Source organism: Muscardinus avellanarius (assembly GCF_963383645.1).
Source record: "Muscardinus avellanarius genome assembly, chromosome: 1".
In the NCBI taxonomy this organism is placed as follows: domain Eukaryota; kingdom Metazoa; phylum Chordata; class Mammalia; order Rodentia; family Gliridae; genus Muscardinus; species Muscardinus avellanarius.
The window spans coordinates 21,740,893-21,765,036 of NC_137786.1; the positions used below are offsets into that span (position 1 = coordinate 21,740,893).

Sequence of the window (24,144 nt, forward strand, 5' to 3'; positions counted from 1 at the left end):
AGTCTCATGGACACCTTGATTTCAGCCCAGTGAGAACTGTATCTGAGGTCTGCACTACTAAACTGTCAGAAAATAAATCTTTGCTGTCTCAAGCCATGAAATTTGTGGTAACTTTTAGCAGTAGTCATAACAAACTAATACAAAGTCTTTCCTTGAAATGCCCTGAGTAAGAAATTTATAAAAGTCTATGCAGACATCTGATACATGTAAAATCAAGATAAAGTACTAAAGACAATGATTATTCTACACCAACACACACACACACACACACACACACACACACACACACACACACACCCCAGAAGTAAATTTTACTACTGTTACTTGAAAGAAATATTCTAAAAAAGTATATAAAAAAATTTAAAAGTAACAAAAATAATTAAAATCAAATATCTCAAAATTAAAACCAATATACCAAATAAAAATTAATGCAAAAACAATTTTCTGGTAAAAATAAATTAGAATGCAATAAAATAAGACAAATTTATTAGACAATAAAATATATAAATAATAAGGCATAATTATACTTGAAGAAAAAGATAGGCTAAGGAGATCCAACAATTATAAAGTTAGTGATTTTGTAGGAAATAAAGCCAACAAAAATGTACTGTTCTTGAGCCAGGAATCTTTTTTTAAAGATTTTTAAATTATTTCCCATCATGTACCTTGGGAAATTTGGATCGCTGAGCATATTTGAGTTAAAGTTATAGGCTTTTAGATCTCCTCCCCAAATGCTTGAAAACTGAAAGAAAAAAATCATTAAATTATTTAAGTTTCTTGAAAATTATATTAGCATTATTAGATTTGTCAAATGGTACATACAAAACAGTCTAAGGATAGTACAAATTTTAGAAACATAGAAAACAAAATGCATGCCAATGTACACTTACTATATTTTTCATCAGTATTAAAGAGTAAAATACTCCGATATTGCCTATGAGCATTTCTTTAGAATTCTAGCAGAATACAAGCTTTATATAAATATGAGATATGAGATAACTGGCAAAAGTTCAACAAAACAAAAGTAAGATTTAATATATATGTGGTTACAATAATATAATCTATTTTTGCTTAATAAATTTCAGGTATTTGCCACAAGCAATCAGCTCTAAGGATGAGCATATTATCACTTTAGACTAGTAATGTTATTTGTTTGTTTGTGGTAGTGGGGATAGATCCAGGGCCTTGCACATTGTAGGTAAGTGGTTATAGCATTGAGCTACATTCCCAGCCTTCAGATTAGTAATACTAAACTATGAAACTCTGTATTTAAAGATGAATGAATGAAGATACTTAAGTCCAGTAACAAGAAGGATAGAAAAAATAGCCATGTAAATGAAAATAATAAGAAACAAATTGTCATCTGAATAACAGACTGGTAAATTTTTGCTAAAAAATAATAAAAAAGGAAAGTTGTAATGCTAAAAAATTTTACAAGTTATATATAACAGTTATGATTATCTTTATACCAAGGAACAGAATAATCACTAAAATAATAGAGGATATACAGGAACTAAAAGAGAAATAAATATATACTTTGTACTGATAGAAGACTTAACATCAATGCTTATTATTAGACTGTTCAAATGTACCAAAATAATAATAATATGTTATTGACAGATACCTACACACATATATAGAATAAATGTAATTTTTAGAAACCTTAAATATGTATAATTATAAAGAATATGTAGTAATAGTAGCTGGGCATGGTGGTGCACACTTATAATCCCAGCATTCAGGAGGCTGAGACCAGAAGATCACGGTTCACCAACAGCCTCAGCTACCTAGGCCCTCTGCAACTTAGTGAGACCCTGTTTCAAAATAAAAAATATAAAATAGGGCGGAGGGTGTAGGTCAGAGGTCGAATGCACCTGGGTTTCAAACATCACCAGACCAGGAAAAAAGAGAATATACAATAATAAAGTATAAGTTCTAATATCTTATAATGAATATTTTTATTTCAGTATAGTTATAAAATTGGTTGTGTGTCATTATAAAAGTCTTACTCAACTAGTTGTCACATTTAAAAAAATCTATCTCATACTGAAAATTTCATAGTGTAACTCAAGCCAAATTTATTTAAATAATACTATTATATAAATTGATAGAATATGGTACCAAAACCTATATTTCTGAATGGAAAGAAAATGTGTGATACATAATGTCAAAATGTGTTTGAATTATGATAAATGTCACAATGAAAAGAAATATATCTCCATATCTTTTCATATATTTTCATTTTATTTTCTAAAATCTAGGAATAAATATCTGCTAAAGAAATATTTAGGTTTTATTTCAATAACCACTCTTAAATTTTACTTTAAGTTCAGTGAGTAAGCAAGACAGACTTCTCTCACAGAAGAGGATCTCCCTACCTCATTCTTTATCTATCTCTAATACCTTCAGAACATCTTTTTCAGAGTAAAGGTAGGTATAAATAAGTACATGGTCAGCATTCTTGAGTAAAATTATCTATTTCTTACCTATAATTAAATTTAAAGACAAGTCAATTTTAATTTTCAAATTGTTATATTAGAGTATAGTCTATTCATTAGTCAAGTGGACCAACGCATATTTTATTGGTGAATTGTAATTATATATTACAATGAGATTCAGCATGAGAGAAAAATGCAAACACATAACATTTGGTGTGTACTTCCAATTCAGACTATTCCCAAGATCCTTTTTTATTTGTTTTGCACTGATGTGTTTCTAGTTACCCCTCAAAAAAACATAAATCCACTAATATTAGATTCCCATTGTAAATTTCTGGATCTTAAATGGAATAAGGCTGAGATGGAATCACTTCCCATTGTTCTATTCTGCACAAGAAATATTATTCCCAAAAACATCTTGGTAGTTTTTAGTGGTCTCCTTACCTTTCATCCATCATCCTGCAATCTGCCATTCAAACAGGGTCTGCTCTTCAAGAATCATCTTCCCTGAGGCTCTTACGTTAGATTTAATTTTCATGAACAAGATAGAATTGATTAAAAGCCTAGTCTCTAGAGACAGGTGGCTTGTGTTTAAGTCAAGCTCCAATTTTTATGACAGTTGTAATTTTGGAGACATTATTAAAATTCTCAATATTTTGATCTCCTCATATGTAAATTTAAATTAATAGTATTTTCTTGTTTATTCTTTTCAGTTTTGGCCCTGATGGGCCATTATTACTATATACATCTACTGAAAATATATGTATCTGAAATTACATGTAAATATAGTTTTCTTTATATATATAGTTTCATATATTTAATATATATATTTCCTCTCTCTTAAAATACATTGAAAATCTCATCAGTCAAAAATGAATTCCTCTAGAGAAATAAACTGAATAAAATATATTTATATTGCTCTTTTAAAAAGGGTATTTGCAAATTCTAATAAAAAGTAACTTTTATCTGAGTGGCCTTACCTTGCAATGGAATTACCTGACAATGAAGATAGACCCTAATTCAAGACCTACCTAAAACTGTGATAAAATTAGTCACCTAAGGATTGCCAAATTATTAAGGTAAAAGCAAACCCAAAGTTAGGTTATACCTGTTTTTCTCCTTATCTACCAAAAGAGTACATAAAAAATTACCACAAACCTGAGATGGGCAGATAACATAGAAATGGAAATTTTTTTTTGAGAAATGCTAGATGAGGTCACACTCACAGGAATGCACACCTGAGAGCTGTACCACCTTGGTAGCTAAAGAAATTTCAAATCCTACGTAAAGTTTAAAGAACTTTTTATATAACGATAAATGTATGAAAGAAATAAATGGAAAATTATCTTCTCCCCAAACAACATGTTCCTACAAATATTTTTTCAAAGGTAATTACCAAACTCAAACTTCATTTGGAACAGACCTACAAACTTCTAAGCATGGTTTTCATATGTATTCAAAGCTACTGAGACATGAGAATTGTTATGTAACATTATTATAGGCAAAATATGACTAATACCCCTCCCTAAACCTTGACACACTGTAAGAAAAGAGCAAGAAATACTAATGAGTATGGTCATAAAATGTATCACAATCCCAACAAAATAAGAGCACAGAACAGTTCAACTAACTGTTAAGTAAATAAGTTAGAAACTGTCCATCATGTTTTCTAGCCTATGAATGAATTCACTATGTTGCCATTATTATATTGTGTTATTATAACTTTTAAAATTCTAAGATCTATTCTGATAAACAGATACTTACAGAGAGGAGTATTAACTGCTCAAATGAAAACAGGGAAATAAAAGTATTTTATTATATTCTAAGTATACTTACTATATGCATTAATTTATATTTATTTTGAGTAAAAATTCTGTTTTCATTATAATTACCAAAGCCATCTGTGATTTCTATATTATAGGAATGTGGGATATATGTGATTCAAATTTACCTTTTTAAATAAAAAATTTAATTCTCCATATATATACTTTCACTATCATTACTGCCCTGCAATGCCAAGATGAATTTTTTTTTATTCTTCCCAATAGAAGTCTTGGGCATAAGAGTTTTAACCTTGGAACTCAATCACTTTTTCTTCCCAGCTCCACTTTGCAGTAGGAGTAGAATTTGGGCCAATTTTACTTAACCTTGCTGTTTTTCTCACATATAGAGATAATGATAGCAACTACCTTTCAGAGTCATTGTGACAATTAAATGTGTTGGTGTGTGTAGGGCAAATGGTAATCCTGGCACACAATAGACAAATGAAAATATTAACTTTTATGGGCATCATCATCATCATCTCCATCTTCTTAATCATTTCCTTTATCAACAATTAGACACAATCATTTAATTCTATTTAGTAGCTTTCCAATTGCATACCTAAAAGGCACTGTTTGCCATTGATATTATATATAATTCTATCCCTAAAAAGATGCATCACTATATTTTAAGTAATGTGAAGGACATTTGTTTTTTTTTTCTTTAATTTTCAACAAAATAAAAAAAATATATTCTTATGATTACATCAATAAACAAAATTAATCGCATTCAATATTCTCAATTATAAAGGAACAGGTATTACCACTTAATATGTAGGAATATTAAAGACATAATGAAGGTTATCTTTCAATAACTTATTCAGTTTGCCAAAAAAAACCCCTCTGAAATGAAATTCCACTTTTTCTATTCCTGTCTCAAAATAAAGTTTATGAAAGAATACATTGAATTTGTGTTTCCTTCCACACAGTCATCTCCATGCTGCCGCTCAGGCTATCACTTTTGGGAAGATGATGTAAGGAAGTTTCGATATATATCTGGCATAATTGTGCATAGTTGCTGTCAAGAATTCCTAGGCAGAGACTGTCATCTTAAAAGGTTACTGTGACATTTCTAGAATATGCTTTTTCAAATATGAATGAAACATGTTGCCTTTTTGGTTGAGGGTGGGGAAGGTATGGAACCTGACATTTTCCACATTGCCAAAATTAGAAAACAAAGTATTAGAATGCCAACATTAATCAATCACGCAACAAGTATTTATGTAATACCTGCTAAGATGCCCAGTGTACTGCTGGAAAGAACATTTCATCAAATCTAAGGGCTTAATCAAATATAACCTAAAAGTCAAAGAATTGCCTTAATCTAAATTATATACTCTTGTCATCATTGAAAATACACTGGAAATACTAAAGTACCTAAACCTTTTGCTGCATGGTCATAGCAATTACAAGTGAAGCCAAGATCTGACTCTAAAACAAACAAACAAACAAAAAAAAAAAAAACAACCTTAGTTTGTTAAGAAAGTAGGAAGTAGAAAGGTATAATCTAATTATATATTTTAAATTATAATTAATATTTTTTTAAAAACATGACTTTGCCATGTTAACATCCTACTTTTCTAAAAGAAAACTAGAACAATACTGGATTGGGCAGGGTTTTTTTTGTTGTTGTTGTTCTGTTTTGTTGTTTTTACAAACACACACTGATATTAACAAAATCATGTAGGGAAGATTTATTTAAATTGCATCAGTATTAAGAATAAAGAAAATAAAAGTAAACCGTAAAACAGAGACATAAATTGTACACATTGAGCAAATAATCATTTAAAATCTTTTTATTGTAAAATGAGAGAGGCAAAGATCATGGCAAGCATCTTAGGCCAGATTCTAAATATTTCACATTGTGTAGGAGGCTTGTTCAGATAAATTTGGGAATGAAGTTGTTGTGCTATCCTTCCTGGAGAGTTGTAAATGTCATGTTCCAAATTCAAGATAAATCCACAGCTGGAAAAAAATTTTCACAAACAGTATACCAGTTTTCTATTATGCTCTTATTATTCTTTGTCTTTCCCTATATAAATGCTTTAATTTGATAAAGAATACCCATTGCACTAAATTATGCATCCTCTATAATAGTCCTATTTATAATAAGAAAATAAATTTGTACAAATAATTTTTATTTGCACTTTTAATTTCAATTTTTATTATTCCTAATTATGTCTCTGAGAAGTGACTTTCTCTCTTCTTTGTATGAGTCACCAAGTCTAAAAGTCAAGTATATAGTTCAGCAAGAAAAATATTATAGAGTTAGAATTAAAGAATTAATGAACTGAGTACAGTGACATATGCTTGTAATTAATCCTGTTACTTGGGAGGTTGAGAAAGGTAGATCTCAGGTTCCAGACCAGCCTCAAAAAATTCTTAGGAACTTCAGTAATTTAAAAAGATCTTATTTAAAAAATAAAAAGAGGGCAGCTGGGAGTTCATCTCAGAGATAAAATATTCTTGGTTTTATTCTCTAGTACCAAAAAATAAAAAAATTAATAAAAATTTTAGAAGAATAAGATGCAAATTGTTATCTGTATAATAAATGTTGAGAAGAACGAAATTTGTTTTTTTAGAATTTATGTAATTTATATATGGTTCTGCTGATTTTATAGGAGCTGAAATTTAAAATGTAATATTTCATTTTTTTAATAAAATTTAAATCAACAATATGCCATTTGCTCCAAACATATTTGCTTATTCTTATAAATTCTCTTACCCTACTTCCTTGATTTTTTTCATGGTTTTTTGAACATAGCTAGTCTTCAAAGTTTGAGTCTAGGTTCATGGTCCTGCTTAGATATTGATACTTTGATGCATCTTAGCAATTTTAGAGTCAAACTTTTAAATAATTAAAAATGTGAATAAAATCTTTGACATCCTATGCAGTTATTATTGTCTGAAATAAGCAAAACAAAATAGGGAGACACAACTTTCTCTAGTCAATGGTCCCTCTATTCGGTCTTTTCTTGTTCTTAGACTATCACATTCTCCCAAATCATGACCCAGATGCCCAACTTAAGAGAACAGAATATGGAAAGATAGTCATTATTTGATGCCAGCACTTAAGTATATTATATTTTAATTCCCATTAATACAATCATTGGCATTTCACAAATGTTCCCAATGTAACCAGAATATAATTTCACTGAAAATAAAGCTTTGCCTTTCTGAGATTTGTGTACCACTTAATATTTATTTCTAACTTCCTAAAATAATTAGCTGCAATACTTATTTGCTGACTGTGGTTCATTGTTAAGATGGTGTTTCAACATCGCTATATTCTGGAAGAAAAATTTTTACCAGCAAATAAAAAGAGAAATCATTAAAGCACTTCCTATAACTTTTAGTAGTTCATTATCTAAAGGAAGACACATTAATATTATAAGCATATAATATTTATATACTTAAGATGGACTCAGTAATACATGTTTGTTAATTCTTCTAACAATTGTTTACTGACCACCTACAAAGATACACATAACTCTCTATAGCAAGGCATCAAAATGAAGAAAACAGATACAATCTATGATACCGTGGATTTTACATTCTGTTCGACTGAGAAGAAAATAATATAGTAAACAAAGTAAGTTTAAATTAAGTCATTAAATATTAAAGTATATCATTAACATATTAAAAATGTGGCATTGCTAGGAAGAAAACAAGTGCATCATAAAGACAGTTAGGGGAAACCTTGTGATTTTAATTTTAATTAGAGTAGATAGAGTAAACTTCGAAAACTTAAGGTAAGAGAACTAGCTAAAGAAAGACGGAAAATCAGGGTAATGCACAGAAAGGTAGGAAGGAATTATGCAATGAGATTAATAAATGAATCCAGAGATTCATTATTAATCCAGAGATTAATAAATGAAAGGGGAAGTAATAGATGAAAAGGCATATGGGGGAAATTTTGCTTGTATTTAGAATTGTGTCTTTAACTCTGAGTTAAAAAAAGGAATGATTAAGACTTTATAACTTAGGCAACAACCATGTAGGAAATTCATCATGGAATAATTCCGACCTCAGTTCTGAGAGAAGAGTCTAAGCGGAGTTATATTAAAAGAGCCCATTTAGGGAGATAATTACCTCTAACGATTGAGGAAGCAGTTATAGGATTCTGTGTCTTTAAAAACTGAAACAATTTCAACTGCTAGAGTGTGGGACTTTCGAGAAAAAGTAAAATTTAAGATTACTCCAATAAGTTGGATTGAGCTTCTCACCAGAGGAACAACACTGTCAATCAGAGATGAAGCTGATGGCCTATAGAGCAGATTTGGTATGTGTATAATATAAAAAAATGGATGGCTGGTCTCTGGATGTATTAATTAGATGATGTTTCTATTAAGTAGCAGCAATACTTAATTTTCAGAGAAATTCAGACGTATTATAAATTAATAAACCACAGCATTAAAATTCTAATTAAATGCCAGGCGTGGAGGCGCACGCTTGTAAATCCAGCATTAGGAGGCTAAGACCCGAGGATCGTGGTTCGCAGACAGCCTCTGCTACTTAGTGAGGCCCTCCGCAACTTAGTGAGACCCGGTTTCAAAAATAAAGAATAAAAAATAGGGAAGAGGGTGTTGCTCAGAGGTCAAATGCCCCTGGGTTCCATCCCCAAACCCGCAAAAACAAACAAAAAAAAGAAAATATTCTAATTAAAATCCTCATAGCAATGAGAAAAAAATCATAATTAATTTTTGATTGAAGTTTAAGATGCTCTGATTGAAGGAATTAAACCTGTAGGTAACAAGACGCCAATGAAGTCTTTGAGAGATAGAACAATCTGACTATTTTATACTTTAGAAAAATCATTTTTTTTATAAAAAAAAGATGTGTTGCTAGGCAAAAGTATATTTGAGGGAAGATGAGAAGTTTGCAGCTTATTATATTGGTAGTTGTCCAAGTGAAAAAATTTAAGGGCTCAACACATGGTAACAAAGAAAAATTGGAAAGAAAGACTGGCAGCAGATGACAGCATATTTATACTGGAGGGTAAAAGAAAATTGACAAAGGTAAAATGAAATAGGTAAAATTGACAGGTAACAATGACAGAATTAAATGTGTCCTCAGTTCTACCTTGAACAACCATAATAATAAGGAGCCAAGTTGGTAATGATTAGAGGTAAAATTCAGTATTATTAGTGTCTTGTACCAGTGTCCTGTTTACTGAGGGGATAGTGGAGAGAAAGGTGCTCACAAATTTTTTATTGGTCTTATTTCTTCCTTTCCATTTTGAAAAGTTTTTTTATTGAGCATCTATCATTCTTCAAGTAAATTTATAAAGTGATTATTGGTTGTGACTAACTTCTGAATGATTACACAGATTACTTCATCTTTCTATCCCTTTATGCATCTATTTGATCACAATGACCTGCAAATACATAAGAAATAAGAAGTAGCTCATTTTCTTGCTAAATCATTTAATAAATAAATGAGTATATGAGTGGTTTTATGCATATTTGTAAACCGTACAATATGAATTATTTTCTTTGCATTGTATGTTTTATGGAATCAGTCTATCACAATTAGAGTTTATATGTACACGCTTGTATATGCTGTAATATAAATTATACACACTTAGGCACATATATTTCTAAAGGTACTGAGATAGGAAGACACAGTTAATCCTCAATTTTAAACCACTGGTTACTTCAGAAGAACCTACATTATTAATTACTCATAGTTTGCCTGTATAAAACTACAAATAAATGTCCGCAAGTCTTCAAGTTATATAATATCTACTTGAAATAAACGTAGATGTAGATAGAAATCTCAACCCAAGACCATGAATTTTTAATTGTATAAATTTTCTTTGATATTTTGTTTAATGTAGAACCAATGAGAACTCAGTCACCATCGTTAACATCCAATTTCTAAACTCACTTATCTGAGTAAATCATGAAAATGAGGAATTATTTTTCATTTTGTTTATAGAAATGTAACTATAGTCAAATCTTGCTATTTAGTTTTAAACTCAGTTTTTCAAAATTATTTGCCATATTTTTATTTAATAGAACTACACAATTATATTAATTATTTAGGATTTATTATTACATCTACAGGAGTTAGAACATTCCTCATTTTTTATAGTAGGTGGTAAATATATGGAGAATGAATGCATAAACTGATGGACAAGTCAGTAGCCCACATTGGTTCAGTAAGGTTAGTGATACGAAATGGACAGACATTTTCCCCATCCCTTCATCAAACTAAATTTGGACATAGAGTAATCTCTAGATTGGGTGTTCCTTTTAGAGAACAGAATTTCAGGAGAGAAACCACTGAGAAAATTTAAGCAGGTTATTAGAGGTATACATTTTGAGTTTCAAGTTTACAAAATATCAAATTTTAATATACCGCCTTAATTACCAACAAATATGTGGATGTTACTGAATAATTTCTGTATAATATAGACCTTAAATTGACAGAGAAGCCTGATTATCAATCTCCTTAAAAAGAATTTTTGAAAATCTAGTTTGGATCAATGTCATAATTCTTAAATTTTTAAACAGTTTCTTAATATACTTTTATTGGTGCATTGTAATTATACATCAGTTGTATGACAAAATAAACGACATATCAAGTTAATTTCACTTTTAAATTATTTGAACAATGATACCTAAAAACCTTTAAGAATTCTAATCACTGACATCTAATATTAATAAAACAATAGTACTAGACATAATAAAACAAATTTTAATAAAATTTTTTAAATCAGGAATATGTGAAATACTCAGAAGATATATACTTTTTATCTTTTCCATTGATGACCAATTTTATTTTCAATAAATTATCTTTATATAATTTTGAGATTTTTCCCCCTCCATTTCTTCAACACATATGAGAAAACTTTTTTTATTATTGTTTCTTAAACATTATCTTCTGAAGGTCAGCCTTTGGTGTACATAAATGGACTCTTGGACTAGAGGAAGCCTGCCAAATTTGATTTTGCTCTGTAGTTTGATTTACATATAGCCTTAAGTGTGTAATTTTAATTAGATCACACGAACTGTTTTTCTTTAATAATCACACTAGTACACAAACCTAAGTATCTGTTGCCACAACCCAGAAGTTAAGAAAAAGAAAAAGAATTGTTCAAGAAAATTGAAATAATTAGTTCTGCATTAAGGATATGTCAATATTGCACCACGATTTATGCCAAAAGCAGAACATTTCCACTAATTAGCACACAAATCTTTGGTACTGTTTACAATATACTCAGCGGGGAATGTGACTATCTAGGTCCAATAAAACATTTCATAGATAAATAAATCATTTTGTGGAGCTTGAAAAACAAGGACTGAGTAGTAGCTAACCTCCATGATTCGCAGGAACTTTGGATAATTAGCTGCCGGTATTTTTATTTAAAATTTTTGTTTCATTTTCTCTTGAATCATTTATTGACAGAAAAACAGACTTTGTTACACACAAATGTGTAATGCATCTTTGGAAAGTTGACATAATTGCAATGCTGTATCTTAATGGAACATTCAGTGTTATTACTGTCATTACTAGCCATTTTCAAAGTCACCATGGGAGGTAAATATATTTCCCATTAAAAGATTATTTCAGTCTGAGATCTGTCTGAACTATGATTGCCTATAAATTTCAATAGCAAAAGTATAATACAAAATGAGAAAAAATGCTTTATTCTTTTAGATATTATTTTAGAGAATATGAAAACAGTGAAATTATTGCATTGCTGATATCTTTAGCACAAATATAGCAATGATATAAATTTGTTGAATGATGAATTTGAGTGATTTATAAATGACTGACACTTTTCATATGAAGACTTTTCACATATCACAGAATCAACAGATTAAAAAATGTTCTTATCTCAGTTATATTAATTTGGTTAGATTTTAATACTAATTATAACAATTTTGTCTTTTACCTCTATTTAATGTAATTTTGTACTAAGGCATTTAGTTCAAGAAGAAAAATTTCTTTCAAGGGAAAAAATAAGCTAGAGACAAAGTAGTTGTAAAAACTGGTTTATTTTTTTAAAAATAAATACAAAAATATAAATATAAAACATTAGCAGATAGAATTTGATGAAATGAAATTGCACAAACGTTTTTATACCAGGTTGCATATCACACGTACTAACACCACATGTACATTATTTTAATTTAATGTACAGAACAGGATATACCTTAATTTTTTTTTCTTTGCCTTTTTAAAAGCTTCATTTGCAAGGGCAGAACATTATCTAACAAAAGCGGCTCCTCTGAGAGGTTGCTTAAGGGGAAACTATCCTGTTCGTGTTTTTGAAATTATCTTTTATTTACTAAGATGGACAACACTGAATTTCCATAGCTTTGGCTCTTGGAAGTGATGAAATAAAATGTCATATATATTCCATGAGACATCCTACAGGAAAGAATTAATGGAATTAATGAACAAATTAAGCAATACATGGGAAAAAATTGTGCTGAGTGGCAGGAAAATTCTCCTGGATATCAAATATTGTGAAGTGGAGACGGTGTCCGTAGAGTTACTCTCTTGAACAAAACCTAGGTGGCAGGTTAGGAGTCTTTGTCGCTGTCTCCACCGCCATACATCTCCGCCAGCTTATTGAAGCGAGGGCCCCATTCCCGGAGGTAATCGTAGTTTTGGTCTCCTTCAGTGGTACCTGATTCCAGTGAGCTCAGAGACTCCGCAATGGAATCGTTTCCCTCGTAGGCGTAGGTGGCAAGAGAGTCGTAGGGAGGTGCGGTGGGATCCAGGTCATGCTCCTTTAGCCTCTCGTTAATGAAATCCCGGACATCCGTGTTATCTGGGGCCGTGGGAGTCCTCCGAGGGATGAATAAAGTTTCCGGAATGATATCCCGCCGGAGCTTTTTTTCCTCAATCGCTGCAGGATTCCTCAGGGTGCCAATATCAAAGGCCTGCGTGTCCTCCTCTCCGCCACCTTCATCGTTATAGCTCACGATGTTGTCTCTGATATCTTCTTTCGATAAGATCAGAGGCTCTTTTTTCCGCTGTCTTTTCAGAGCTGCGAACAGTACTACTATAACTTGAAAAAAAGACAGAAGATACATTATTGGTCCATTCAAAGCACTATAAATAGTGAGAGCGAAAACTGAAAAGGAGTTTATTTTGGTATTAGATGACAGAATGGAATTTAAAATGAACTTTGTACTTCCGAACTTTTATTATATTTTTTATTTTTTTGCTGGGCAGAAGTGGAGAAGGGGTTGTCCTAGGTGGGTGTGTTCAGACAGCAGTATTTCTGATTTATTTTTAAGCAATAGAATATGCCTGAAGTACAGAGACATAGAGTTTATCTATTTTTCTAAGAACGGTTTAAAGTTAGTTGCCAATTGTACAGAAAAAATATCGATCTTTTGCAATAAATAGCGACATGGATGTTATAAATTGAATCCAGCTTCAAATAAGACAAGAAGGGCTAAAATATGCCCATATTCTTCACATTTGTACAATATTAAAAAGCAACATTCTTCACAAGATATGGAATATTGGTTTCTGTTAAATAGCTTTGTTGATGGATTTACGTAGTTTATTTTCTTACTTTATTAAAAGAAGGCCTTTCTGTTGGAAAAATGACCTAGTTATTTAGACATTAGATGAGTTTATGAGATTTATGATGCTTTCCTTGGAAATATATATCTCGCAAGAGAACTTCACCCAAACTGTCAGATCACATGACAACAAAGACTAAATTCAAATTATTACTTTGAATGAACTCCCAAGACATGTATGAACCTTGACCAGATACATCTTAAACAGGGATAGATACACAAGTAGAAATGTGTATTTCTCAGCAACAACTTGTAACCATTTCCATCACAAGAAACAATAAGTATAATAATGATGATAATAGTATAATAATGTTAATTAACATAAACTATAGAAAAAGTTAATATAAAATTCCTGTATTTTATTTGAGTCTACTCCTACTTACAATTCCCAGATATTGGTCTTAAGACTTTAAAATGATTTGGATAAATAGATGGGAATTCAAATAAATAGGAGAGAAGTAGTGGGAACCTTACTATCTCAAATATCTATATTTATTTTCCTTTAGATAAAAAATTATTAAATGAAATGGGAATCATTATAATTTTATGTTACTTTATTAGCATGGAATTTTCAGACTAATTGGTTTTAAATTAATGGAATGGGCCAAAAAAAAAAAAAAACTTTCCTAAAGCTATAATAGAAAATTACCAGATTATTGGTAAGTGTCCTTAGCCTTAAAGTGATAAAAAATAGGCCATGAAAAAAAATAATAAATTATGTTTCAAGTTTTTTAAGGGAAAATTACATTTTCCCTTAAATTCATGTATTTCTGTACACATGAAAATATGTGAGGTCAAGATTTTAACCTCACATTGTTTATTAGCAAACACCAGATTTTACTCAGTGAAAAAGACTGAAAAATACTGAAGATAATGAAAACTAACTAAGATTGACTCCATGTTGGAGTTCATTTCCTTGCTTCTTGGAATGTCAGATACAATGTTTTTCCATTAGGACCAGAGGAATACCAACAATAATAGTTTTAAGCAAATGCAGAGAGCAAATTTAATCTCATTTTTAATTAAAAAAGCAGTTAAAAAGCAATTGACTAGGTTATAAAAAATATGTAACATTATTTCAGCGTCAAATAAATCAGATCAAGGGCTATTTTAACATTATTTCCGGGAAGATACAAGCTAGAAAAATTTCAGCCCTCAACCATCATGAGAGGAAAAGGCAGAAGTAATCTTAGACTTTGCTGGAATATTTCATACACCCTGGTCAACAACAATGTGCTTTGGCTCAAACACTCAGAAATCATGTGGCCTTAAAAATGTCTTAAATATTGACAATTTTCATTTTCATTATGTATAATGTTAGGAAAATAACCATATATAACGCATACATTGCCTTATCTATTGAAAAAGTAAGTTTTTTATACAGTACTAATTACAGTGTTTGACACAATAAAAATTGAAAAAAGCTTACTTCTTTAATACTACTCTTCCTAGAGATTTCATTTTAATACATATTTTAGCATGGAGACTTTGTAATTTAAAATATAAGCTTCCAAAATAAATATATTTCTTACTTTTGCACATACTGTTTACTGTAAAGCATGTCTATTAGCTTCCTTTGATTTGTTTATTTTTAGTGGCATGTCAAAGTATGAAAATAAACTTTCATCAATCTCCACATATTCTGTTAATTAAGTCAAGTTTATTATTCTTCTCATATATGGAAAAGTCTTGTTTGCTTCAGATTCCATAACAGAATATATAATATATATTTTAATTTTAAACTTTATCACTTCCTGAATTACTTACAAATCAAAAGTTGACTATTTTATACTTTTAATGGTTTATCATGAGTGAGCAATTTACTTTCTGATCTTTTAATACAACACAAAACTAGATTGTGTATATGTTATGATGAAAGACGAAAAACTAAATCTTCTTTAGTTGAGTAGCCACAACCATATTAACTATAAGATGATGAAGTATTTTAATTTACTTTTTATTGTTATAGGTCCTAATTTCATGTACAATTTGCTCTCTTTTTATAATTGTAAAAATGCTAAAATACATTTTTGTAAAGGCTATATTAAAGTTTAAAATGAAGTTTAAATGACCATATTTAACTATTTTGCATAAATGAATAATTGATTACAGGCATTCTGAGAAAATTCTTCTATACTGAGCAAAGTTTGCAAATTTTCTAACAAAAGTTATCAATTTAAACTTTATCTTTGTTTATTTTTATTGGAATTTGTTGATGTTTAACTTTCAGAGTTGGAGTTGAAAGCCTATTATACCCCTTTATAATTGTTTGGATTTAAAATGTCCTCCTACCCCTCTCAGAAACAGGTAGCAATGTTGGAAGTAGGACTTGGTTGCTAAAGAATGGTCACTGGGAATGTGGTCCTGGGAACTTTCTTTAGTTCTCTCTTCCCCTTGCTTACTGTACCTTGCTTTGCGCCTCCATAATGTTAGAAGTAAAGTCTTGTGCTCTCCCTATGTTTCCAACCACCATGCCCTGAAACCCACCATTCCTGGCCTCACAGAGACTGAACCCAAAAACCTCCAAGGAGACAGTAAACAAATAAATCTTCTTTCCTTTTAAATTGTATGGTCAGTTCTCTGGATTATAGCAGTGAGGATGCTGAACTAAGACCCTCTGACTTTTTCAACTCCTACTGTACTCCTGAATAAGAATTTGGCAGATGATCCAGAAAGAAATAATGCTATAGAGTCTGTTACTACCTGATTCAGGAGAACAATAATGGGCCAGTAATACAATAAATGGGGTTACTGTTCATTCATGTTTTCTTCCTTCATTTTTTCTCTTGACACAAGCTTCAGGGAATTCTAAATTCCATCACAACATTCAGCATGGTAGAAAGAATTGTAAGAACCTGTCTCTAAGCTTTCCAAATTTCTACCAACGTTTCTTAGTTTTATCCAATATATATATATATTTTTTTTAATATTTCAAATTATATTTGAAAGAGTTCTACTTTCCAGTAGGTAAAATCCTATTATTACTACTAAAAACAGGCTGTATATATCTTACATATTCTGTATGGATTCAATAGTTTAGTATAAATGATAATGCATAGTTAACTTACATCAATGTTAAAAATTTGAAGCTGGGGCCAGGCGTGGTGGTGCATGCTTGTAATCCCAGCACTTGGGAGGCTGAGACAGGAGGATCACACAGGTTCGAAGCCAGCCTCAGCTACTTAGTGAGGATCTCAGCAACTTAGTGAGACCCTGTTTCCAAATAAAATAGAAAATAGGTCTTGGAGAATAGCCTGGAAGTAGAAAGCCTCTGGGTTCCATCCCCAGTACCAAAAAAAAAAAAAAAAAAAAAAAGAAAGAAAGAAAAAAATTTTGGAGCTGGGCGTGGTGACTCTCGCTTATATTATCAGCATTTGGGAGGCCGAGACAGGAGGATCATGGTTCGCAGAGAGCCTCAGATACTACTTTGTGAGGCCCTTTGCAACTCAGTAAGACCCTGCTTCAAAATAAAGAATAAAAAATAGAACAGGGGTGTAGCTCCGAGGTAGAATGTCCCTGGGTTCCATGCCCAGTACCGCAAAATAAATAAATAAATAAATAAATAAATAAATAAATAAATAATAATGACCTATTTTGTATTTTATTTGGAAACAGGGTCTCACTAAGATGCTGAGAGCCTCACTGAGTAGCTGAGGTTGTGTGATCCTCCTGTCTCAGCCTCCCAAGAACTGGATTTACAAGTGTGCGCCACCATGCCCGGCTTAACATTTCATATTTAAATACTTCCTGAAGTAGGCCTCATAGAAGAGGGTCCAATTTTCTTTAAAGTTTCTTACCCAGCAGAATAATGATGCAGAGGAGAATGGCGATCAAGGCTCCAGTGCTGAGGCCGGCGGGGAGGAGCAGGGCCTCTGCGCTGCAGGACTGCATGTTGCCCTGGCTGTCACAGGCACACACTCGGATGGTCAGCGTGCCTGTGCTGCTCTGAATTGGGTAATCATTGTCTGAGATCACCACAGGCAAGAGATAGGTACTTATTTCATGTCTATTGAAGCTATTTTTTCTTGTTAAAATTCTGGCAGTGTTATCTAAAACAAATCAAAACACATAAATAGTTTAGGACAGTAAGTTTGCTTTATGCTCATAACTGAGGTTTGACATATAACTAAAAACCAGTTTATATAAAATCTAAAATTGTTCTATAGTTTTCTATTCAATATGTACAACACAATTAAAATTAGATAAGATAAACCAGACATTTTTAAGAATCTAATACTATACATGGCTTATTTATTAGGTTTTAAAATAATTACCCAATAATATTTTCAAAATGACAAATTCGTATATATATAAACTATTTACCAAATCTACATAGATGATAAGATTTTGTTTTATTAGAATTTTCTAAAAAACATTTTTTAGGATGAGAGAAGAATGTTTTTTTATATTTACAAATGACTGAGTTTGTGCATGTACACACATGCCAGACACCTCAATCCAATATTCTTGAAGAAAATATAATTGGGTATATTGTAAGCATTGTTGCATGGTTTAAAAATCAATGCAGTAGTAAAAAATCCATAAAAATTCCTAATATATAGCCAATAGTGAGCAGATTATTAAAAATTTCTAAACACTGATTTCTTTCCATTAAAACAAATATATAACTGTGAATATGTGTATAATTTAAAAGTATTGACAATAGACCTGGGTTGACTTTTATATAGTGCTTAATAAAGTTGGTAGGAGAAGTAAAGATTTAATGTTACTACTGACTTTTTTTTTTGTCTGGTAACTCATCTAGTATTCCTAAATAAACTTTTGGGGTTAAAACACACATATATTTTTTAATGCACAAGTAGCCAATATTTTAAAAACACTGGGTATGACAGTCTCTGCCCTATTTGTTTGCCTAAAAATTTATTTTTGCTTAACCAGCCCTACAGTTTGATTAAAATGTTATTATAGAAAAGGGAGTCAGTTAGTTGCTATATTAAAAAAAAACAGAACAGAATAAAAGAGGGCAATCTCTTGCAAGTATAATGGTTGAATACAAAACAGTCACCTTCTTAATTATTAGTAGGAAACTAATTATATCAGCAAGCTAAAAAATGTATTAGCAATATCACAGATGTACATAAATAAAGTTGAAAATTCACCTTCCATGAATGGACCTGGAGAAGATTATGTTAAGTAAGATTAGCCAGTCACAGAAAGAAAGGGACATACGTTTTCTCTCATGTGCAGGAGCTAGGGAAGAATTGGGACACCAGAGGAATTTTATTTATTTATTTTTTATCTATTTATTTTTATTTTTGGTGGTACTGGGGTTCCTGGAAGCCCTTCTACCTCCAGGCTACACTCCCAGACCTATTTTTACATTTTTAAAATTCGGGAACAGGGTCTCCTAAGTGAGGGCGCGTGGCTGGCTTCGAACCTGCGCGATCCTCTTGTCTCTGCCTCCCAAGCGCGGGGATTACAAGCGTGAGCCACCACGCCCGGCTCACCAGAGGATTTTTAGATAATGGAGGAGACACTCCAGTGGAGGGACGAAGGTGCATGTGGGGAGGGAAGGACAAGGAGCATTAGTGAAGAAAACACTTCCACTGACTTTATGTATATATGTGAGAAGACCAGTGCCAAACTTACTTTCTTGTATGGGGGAGGGAAGGATGTGGAGGAGCAGGGAAAAGCCCACAATGCTCTGTGCCTGAATGCCACTATCACTGTGACCTATACACTATGATAGGAGACTACAATGCCCCAAATAAAAGTATGCAAAATAAGTTGGAAAATAAATACGAAGTAAAATAAAATATTTTAATAATAGCAAAAAGTCTGTCTTTCAAGTATTATCATTCTTCAATTATTTCAAGTATTCTGAAAACTACACTAAGATAAATATGATCATACTTGTGTATATTTTCAGAGTATTTTTTTAAATTTTAACTTATCACAGACTTCTGTATCTTAATTTTGTAATAGTTCTGATGTGTTGAGGAACTGAAGTTTTACTCTTTTTCAATTATTTTATTACACATTTAGAAAGTCATGATTTTAATTTTGATCTATACAAAACCAATTAAGTCATTTAAGAAATGATGTCATAAACTTAAAGGTATTTAAGATGAATATGTAGAAAAACAATGATAGAATAGTACAATCGAGGTGATGTTCTTATCATTGAAATTCCTTTATGCTTTACCCAATAATAGAAAATCGTGAATTTTTGAAAGATTAGGTCAAATGTGCCTTCGAACTTTAATGGTCTACTATTTAATGGGATAGTCAGATTTACAGTTATATGTGCTTATTCCCTTCTTTGTGTAGCTTACAAGAATGAAGAACTTTTCCTGGTATGACAAAATGATAGTATTTATCAAAAAAATTAAGATTAATCTTGAGTGGCTTCACCAGTAACTTTGAAATGCTGTGCTAAGACAATACTATTTCAAATTTATATCACTTTTTAATAACCAGAGATCACTTTCACAGGAACAGAAAGCAAACTAAAATACAACTCGAAGCAGATATTGTCAAGTCACTACTGTCAATTAATATTGTAAATTCAGTTCTGAAGAAAGCTTGAATCAATCTAATTCTATGGTTAGGTTACCAGGTTCAGCAAATAGAAAATGCCTACATCATGTTAGTTCTTCAAGTCTCAATAACTTTAGGTATCTAGAATGGTAAAAAAAACATGAACATTTCTGAAATTCAAATGTAATAGAAAGAGATGTTGATACTGGCTACCCTCCCTTCATTTGATTTGTGCTAATATTCTACTAGATGAAATATCGTTTTTGTTTTTTTTTTTTTTTGTGTGTGTGTGTGTGTGTTACTGGGAATGGAACTCCGGGGCCTTCTACCTCTGGGCTACATCCACATACCTATTTTATATTTTATTTTGAAACAGGGTCTCACTAAGCTGCTGAGAACCTCACTAAGTAGCTGAGGCTGGCTTCAAACCTGTGTGATTCTCCTGTCTCAGCCTCTCAAATGCTGGGATTACAAGCGTGCGCCACCAGGCCCGGCAAAATATCTTAAATAACACTTGACACAATGAAGTGATCCGGCATCTTCAACAATTTTCTGGTACATGGAGAACCACCTAGAGGCAGTCTGACTTCACAAGCATACATCATACAATTTGAAGAAAGCACTGTAAGTATGTCAGTGTGGTTATTAGGTTTATTTACAAATACATATATCTACAGTAATTCTAAGACAAATGCACCGTTTAACCAACACAAGTTGACAAAATTAGGTTAACATATAATACGTGAAGTAGAGAAGCGTGTTAATATATTTTTGTTTACACTAGAATAATTCTAATGATATGTATTTTGCAAGAAACTGAGTTGCTCAGCTTTCTAAAACTCTTTTATTATATCTGTATTTTCTCTAAAATGTAGGTATGTTTCTTATGAGAATATGAGAAACACAATTTCAGAGAAATGAAATTTGTACATTCTGCAGGACAAGAGCTTATTTTGCCTTTACAACTGTGTCTTTGCATGGAATCCACTCACAGGCCAGTGTGACCACTTCACATTCTTCTCATTCCTCTTTTATATCTTCTTGGCCTTAGTGACATATATCATTTCAAAACTTTTTATATACATCTATATAGAGACTTTTCTCCTATATTGTATTATTCTAAGTTCAAGACAGTAAACGTCAAATAAGACATTATCATAATATGTCACTATGTAATCAACACATTTTGATACTCAGAAATAAATTGACTTATCTCGACATTTTTAACAGTTACTATATTAATGTATCTTAAGTCATAATGAAGAACACCTAAACTTTACCTTCATTGTCCTGTACTGTGAAGTTTGGATTGACAGCAGCTAAACTGAAGAAAAATTTCTGTCCACCTAAAGGGTCATCTTTGTCTACTGCACTAATAGTCTGTATGAGCTGCAGAAAAGAACATATACAGTCATCAAATTTCCACATGTGAAAACTGTTTTGCAATATGTACTTTTTAATATATTTTACTGGTACATTATAGACTCATAACATAATGTAAAACATACTGATAGTGATAGAGATGTGCACAGCACTTTTTAACATTTTATTTTGTCTGTAACTTTTAATATCTTGATTTTGTCAGAAAGCTGAAAAGATAATTTTTGTTTATTGTATATGAATCTTTAGTTAACTTATTTTTGTAATGATTACTTATATTTTAAAGAGCTCTCTTTTCTCCATCTCTCTCATTTCTCTCCCATGAATACTGCCTTCCTTCAAAATGGTAAATCATATTATATTTTTGAGGCTTTATAAATTTAGACATAACATTTGGTTTAAGTAGGTTACTTCATATAAATTTAAACATTGATCAAAAAGAGTTAATCGGATATAGAAAATCTGTTACATATGCATATTGATAACTGTATATATGGTCAAACATATGCTTAACTAAATGGGATATACATTTTACTGAATTAACTCAGTTTAACGTGTGGATACTGGGTGAAAATATTTGTTGCTGAGGTTTTGATGGTTTAATAAATTATTTTAACTTTAAAACATTATGTATAGTAACCATTTATTTTAACTATTCTGTATTAATTTACTTTTCTTTCAAAGTATATTACAACAATAAAAATGTGAGGTACTAGCTTATTTAATTACAATCCTAATTATTTATTTCAAAGAAATAGAAAAAATTTAAACTATAAAAAGATAGGCTTTTATTCTCTAGAAATAAACAGCATAAGATATCATTTAAAACTGAATTATTTTAAATCAACTTTAAGTATATTTTACCTAATTTTAATTTTAATAAGATGAAACTATTTACAAAATATAAAATGTGGTATAAATGCATAAATTAATTAAAAGCAAAATATATCAAAATAATCCTATATCTATTTAAGAGTTTTTATTTTATTTACTGAAACATTTCTTTACTGAGTCTTGTCTATCAAGTATACTTTATTTATTATTATTATTATTATTTTTTTTTTTTTTTGCTGTACTGGGAATGGAACGCAGGGGAATTGTACCTTCAAGCTACATCCCAGTCCTATTCTTTAATTCTTTATTTGGAAACAGGGTCTCACTAAGTTGTGGAGGGTCTCACTAAGTAGCTAAGGCTGGCCACAAACACAGATCCTCCTGTCTCAGCCTTCCAAATGCTGGGATTACAAGCGTGCACCACCATGCCAAATATATTTTAAAGGAGTATGTGTGTGTGTGTGTTTGTGTGTGTGTGTGTGTGTGTGTGTGTGTGTGTGTGTGGTACTGGGGGTGGAACCCAGGAGCTTTCTACCTCCGGGCTATCATCCCAGACTTATTTTATAATTTTTATTTGGAAACAGGTTCTCACTTAAATTGCTGAGAGCCTTACTAAGGAGCTGAGGCTGGCTTCAAACCTGTGCTATCCTCCTGTCTCAGCCTCCCAAGCATTGGGATTACAATCATGCCCCACCACACTGGGCAAAGGATTTTTTAAAATTTGAATTTATCAGAGTATATTGGAAGCTGGATGTGTTGGTGTATGCTGAAATCCCAGTACTTAAGGCCTGAGACAAAAAGATTTTAGATAGAGGATTCCAACGCTGGCTGTAACTCAATGAGACTTTGCTGTATTAATACACATGTAGGCGTGCGCACACACACACACACACACACACACACACACACACACAGAGCTAATGTTGTTTTAAAATAAAAATGATAATGTTTCAAACATACATTTGAAACCATGATTAAAAACCACAATTCCAGCTGGGTGTGGTGATACTTTAATGTCAGTGTTTGGGAAGCTGAGATAGGAGGGCTGAAGTTTGATTGTAAGCCTCAACTACTTTGTGAGGCCCTTTGCAAGTTAGGGGGACTCTGTTTCAAAGGAAGGAATTAAAAATTGGGCTGTGGATGTAGTTTGGAAGTAGAATGCCCCTGGGTTTAATTCCAAATACCACACACACATACATAAACACACACACACAATTCCAGTTAGTTTTTACAGTCCAAAATAATACATATAAAGCACAAATATTCATATCTTCACAAATGTGTATAGAAAATTATAAAGATATATATAAAAATTCTCAATAAAATGTGTAACTTTAGTTAAATATGGTCACAACATTGGTTTGAAGATCAGTGGTTAACTGGTACACAGTATATATTAATTGTAATGAAGTAATTCTCCTTATTATAAAGAAGCAATTATAAGTTACATTAATGACACAAACAAAATAGAATCACTATTTGCAGAATCTCTGTTATAATATAATACAATTTTACAATAAGACGTTTTGGTTATAAATGGAGGCACTCCCTTGCAAGATGGGTTTTTCTTTTATACATTCTTAGCTTTAGTATCTAACTCTTTCATATACAAAATTT

General features: G+C 31.3%; 1 protein-coding gene across 2 annotated transcripts in view; it reads right to left on the bottom strand.

Annotated features, from left to right (window-relative positions):
* Window positions 1-12,795: 12,795 nt before the first annotated feature.
* The window catches only part of LOC308274350 (cadherin-10), a gene marked incomplete at both ends in the record, with an annotated part of 115,833 nt that continues 104,484 nt past the window's right edge, over window positions 12,796-24,144 (bottom strand). The window contains 3 exons of one of the 2 annotated variants that reach the window (XM_080712011.1): window positions 12,796-13,280; window positions 17,610-17,861; window positions 21,594-21,702. In XM_080712011.1, coding sequence (XP_080568137.1) covers window positions 12,796-13,280; window positions 17,610-17,861; window positions 21,594-21,702 — 846 coding nt within the window. Of the gene's footprint in view, window positions 13,287-17,609; window positions 17,862-21,593; window positions 21,703-24,144 lie in introns of both variants that reach the window. The other variant, XM_080712010.1, reaches the window with a different exon arrangement.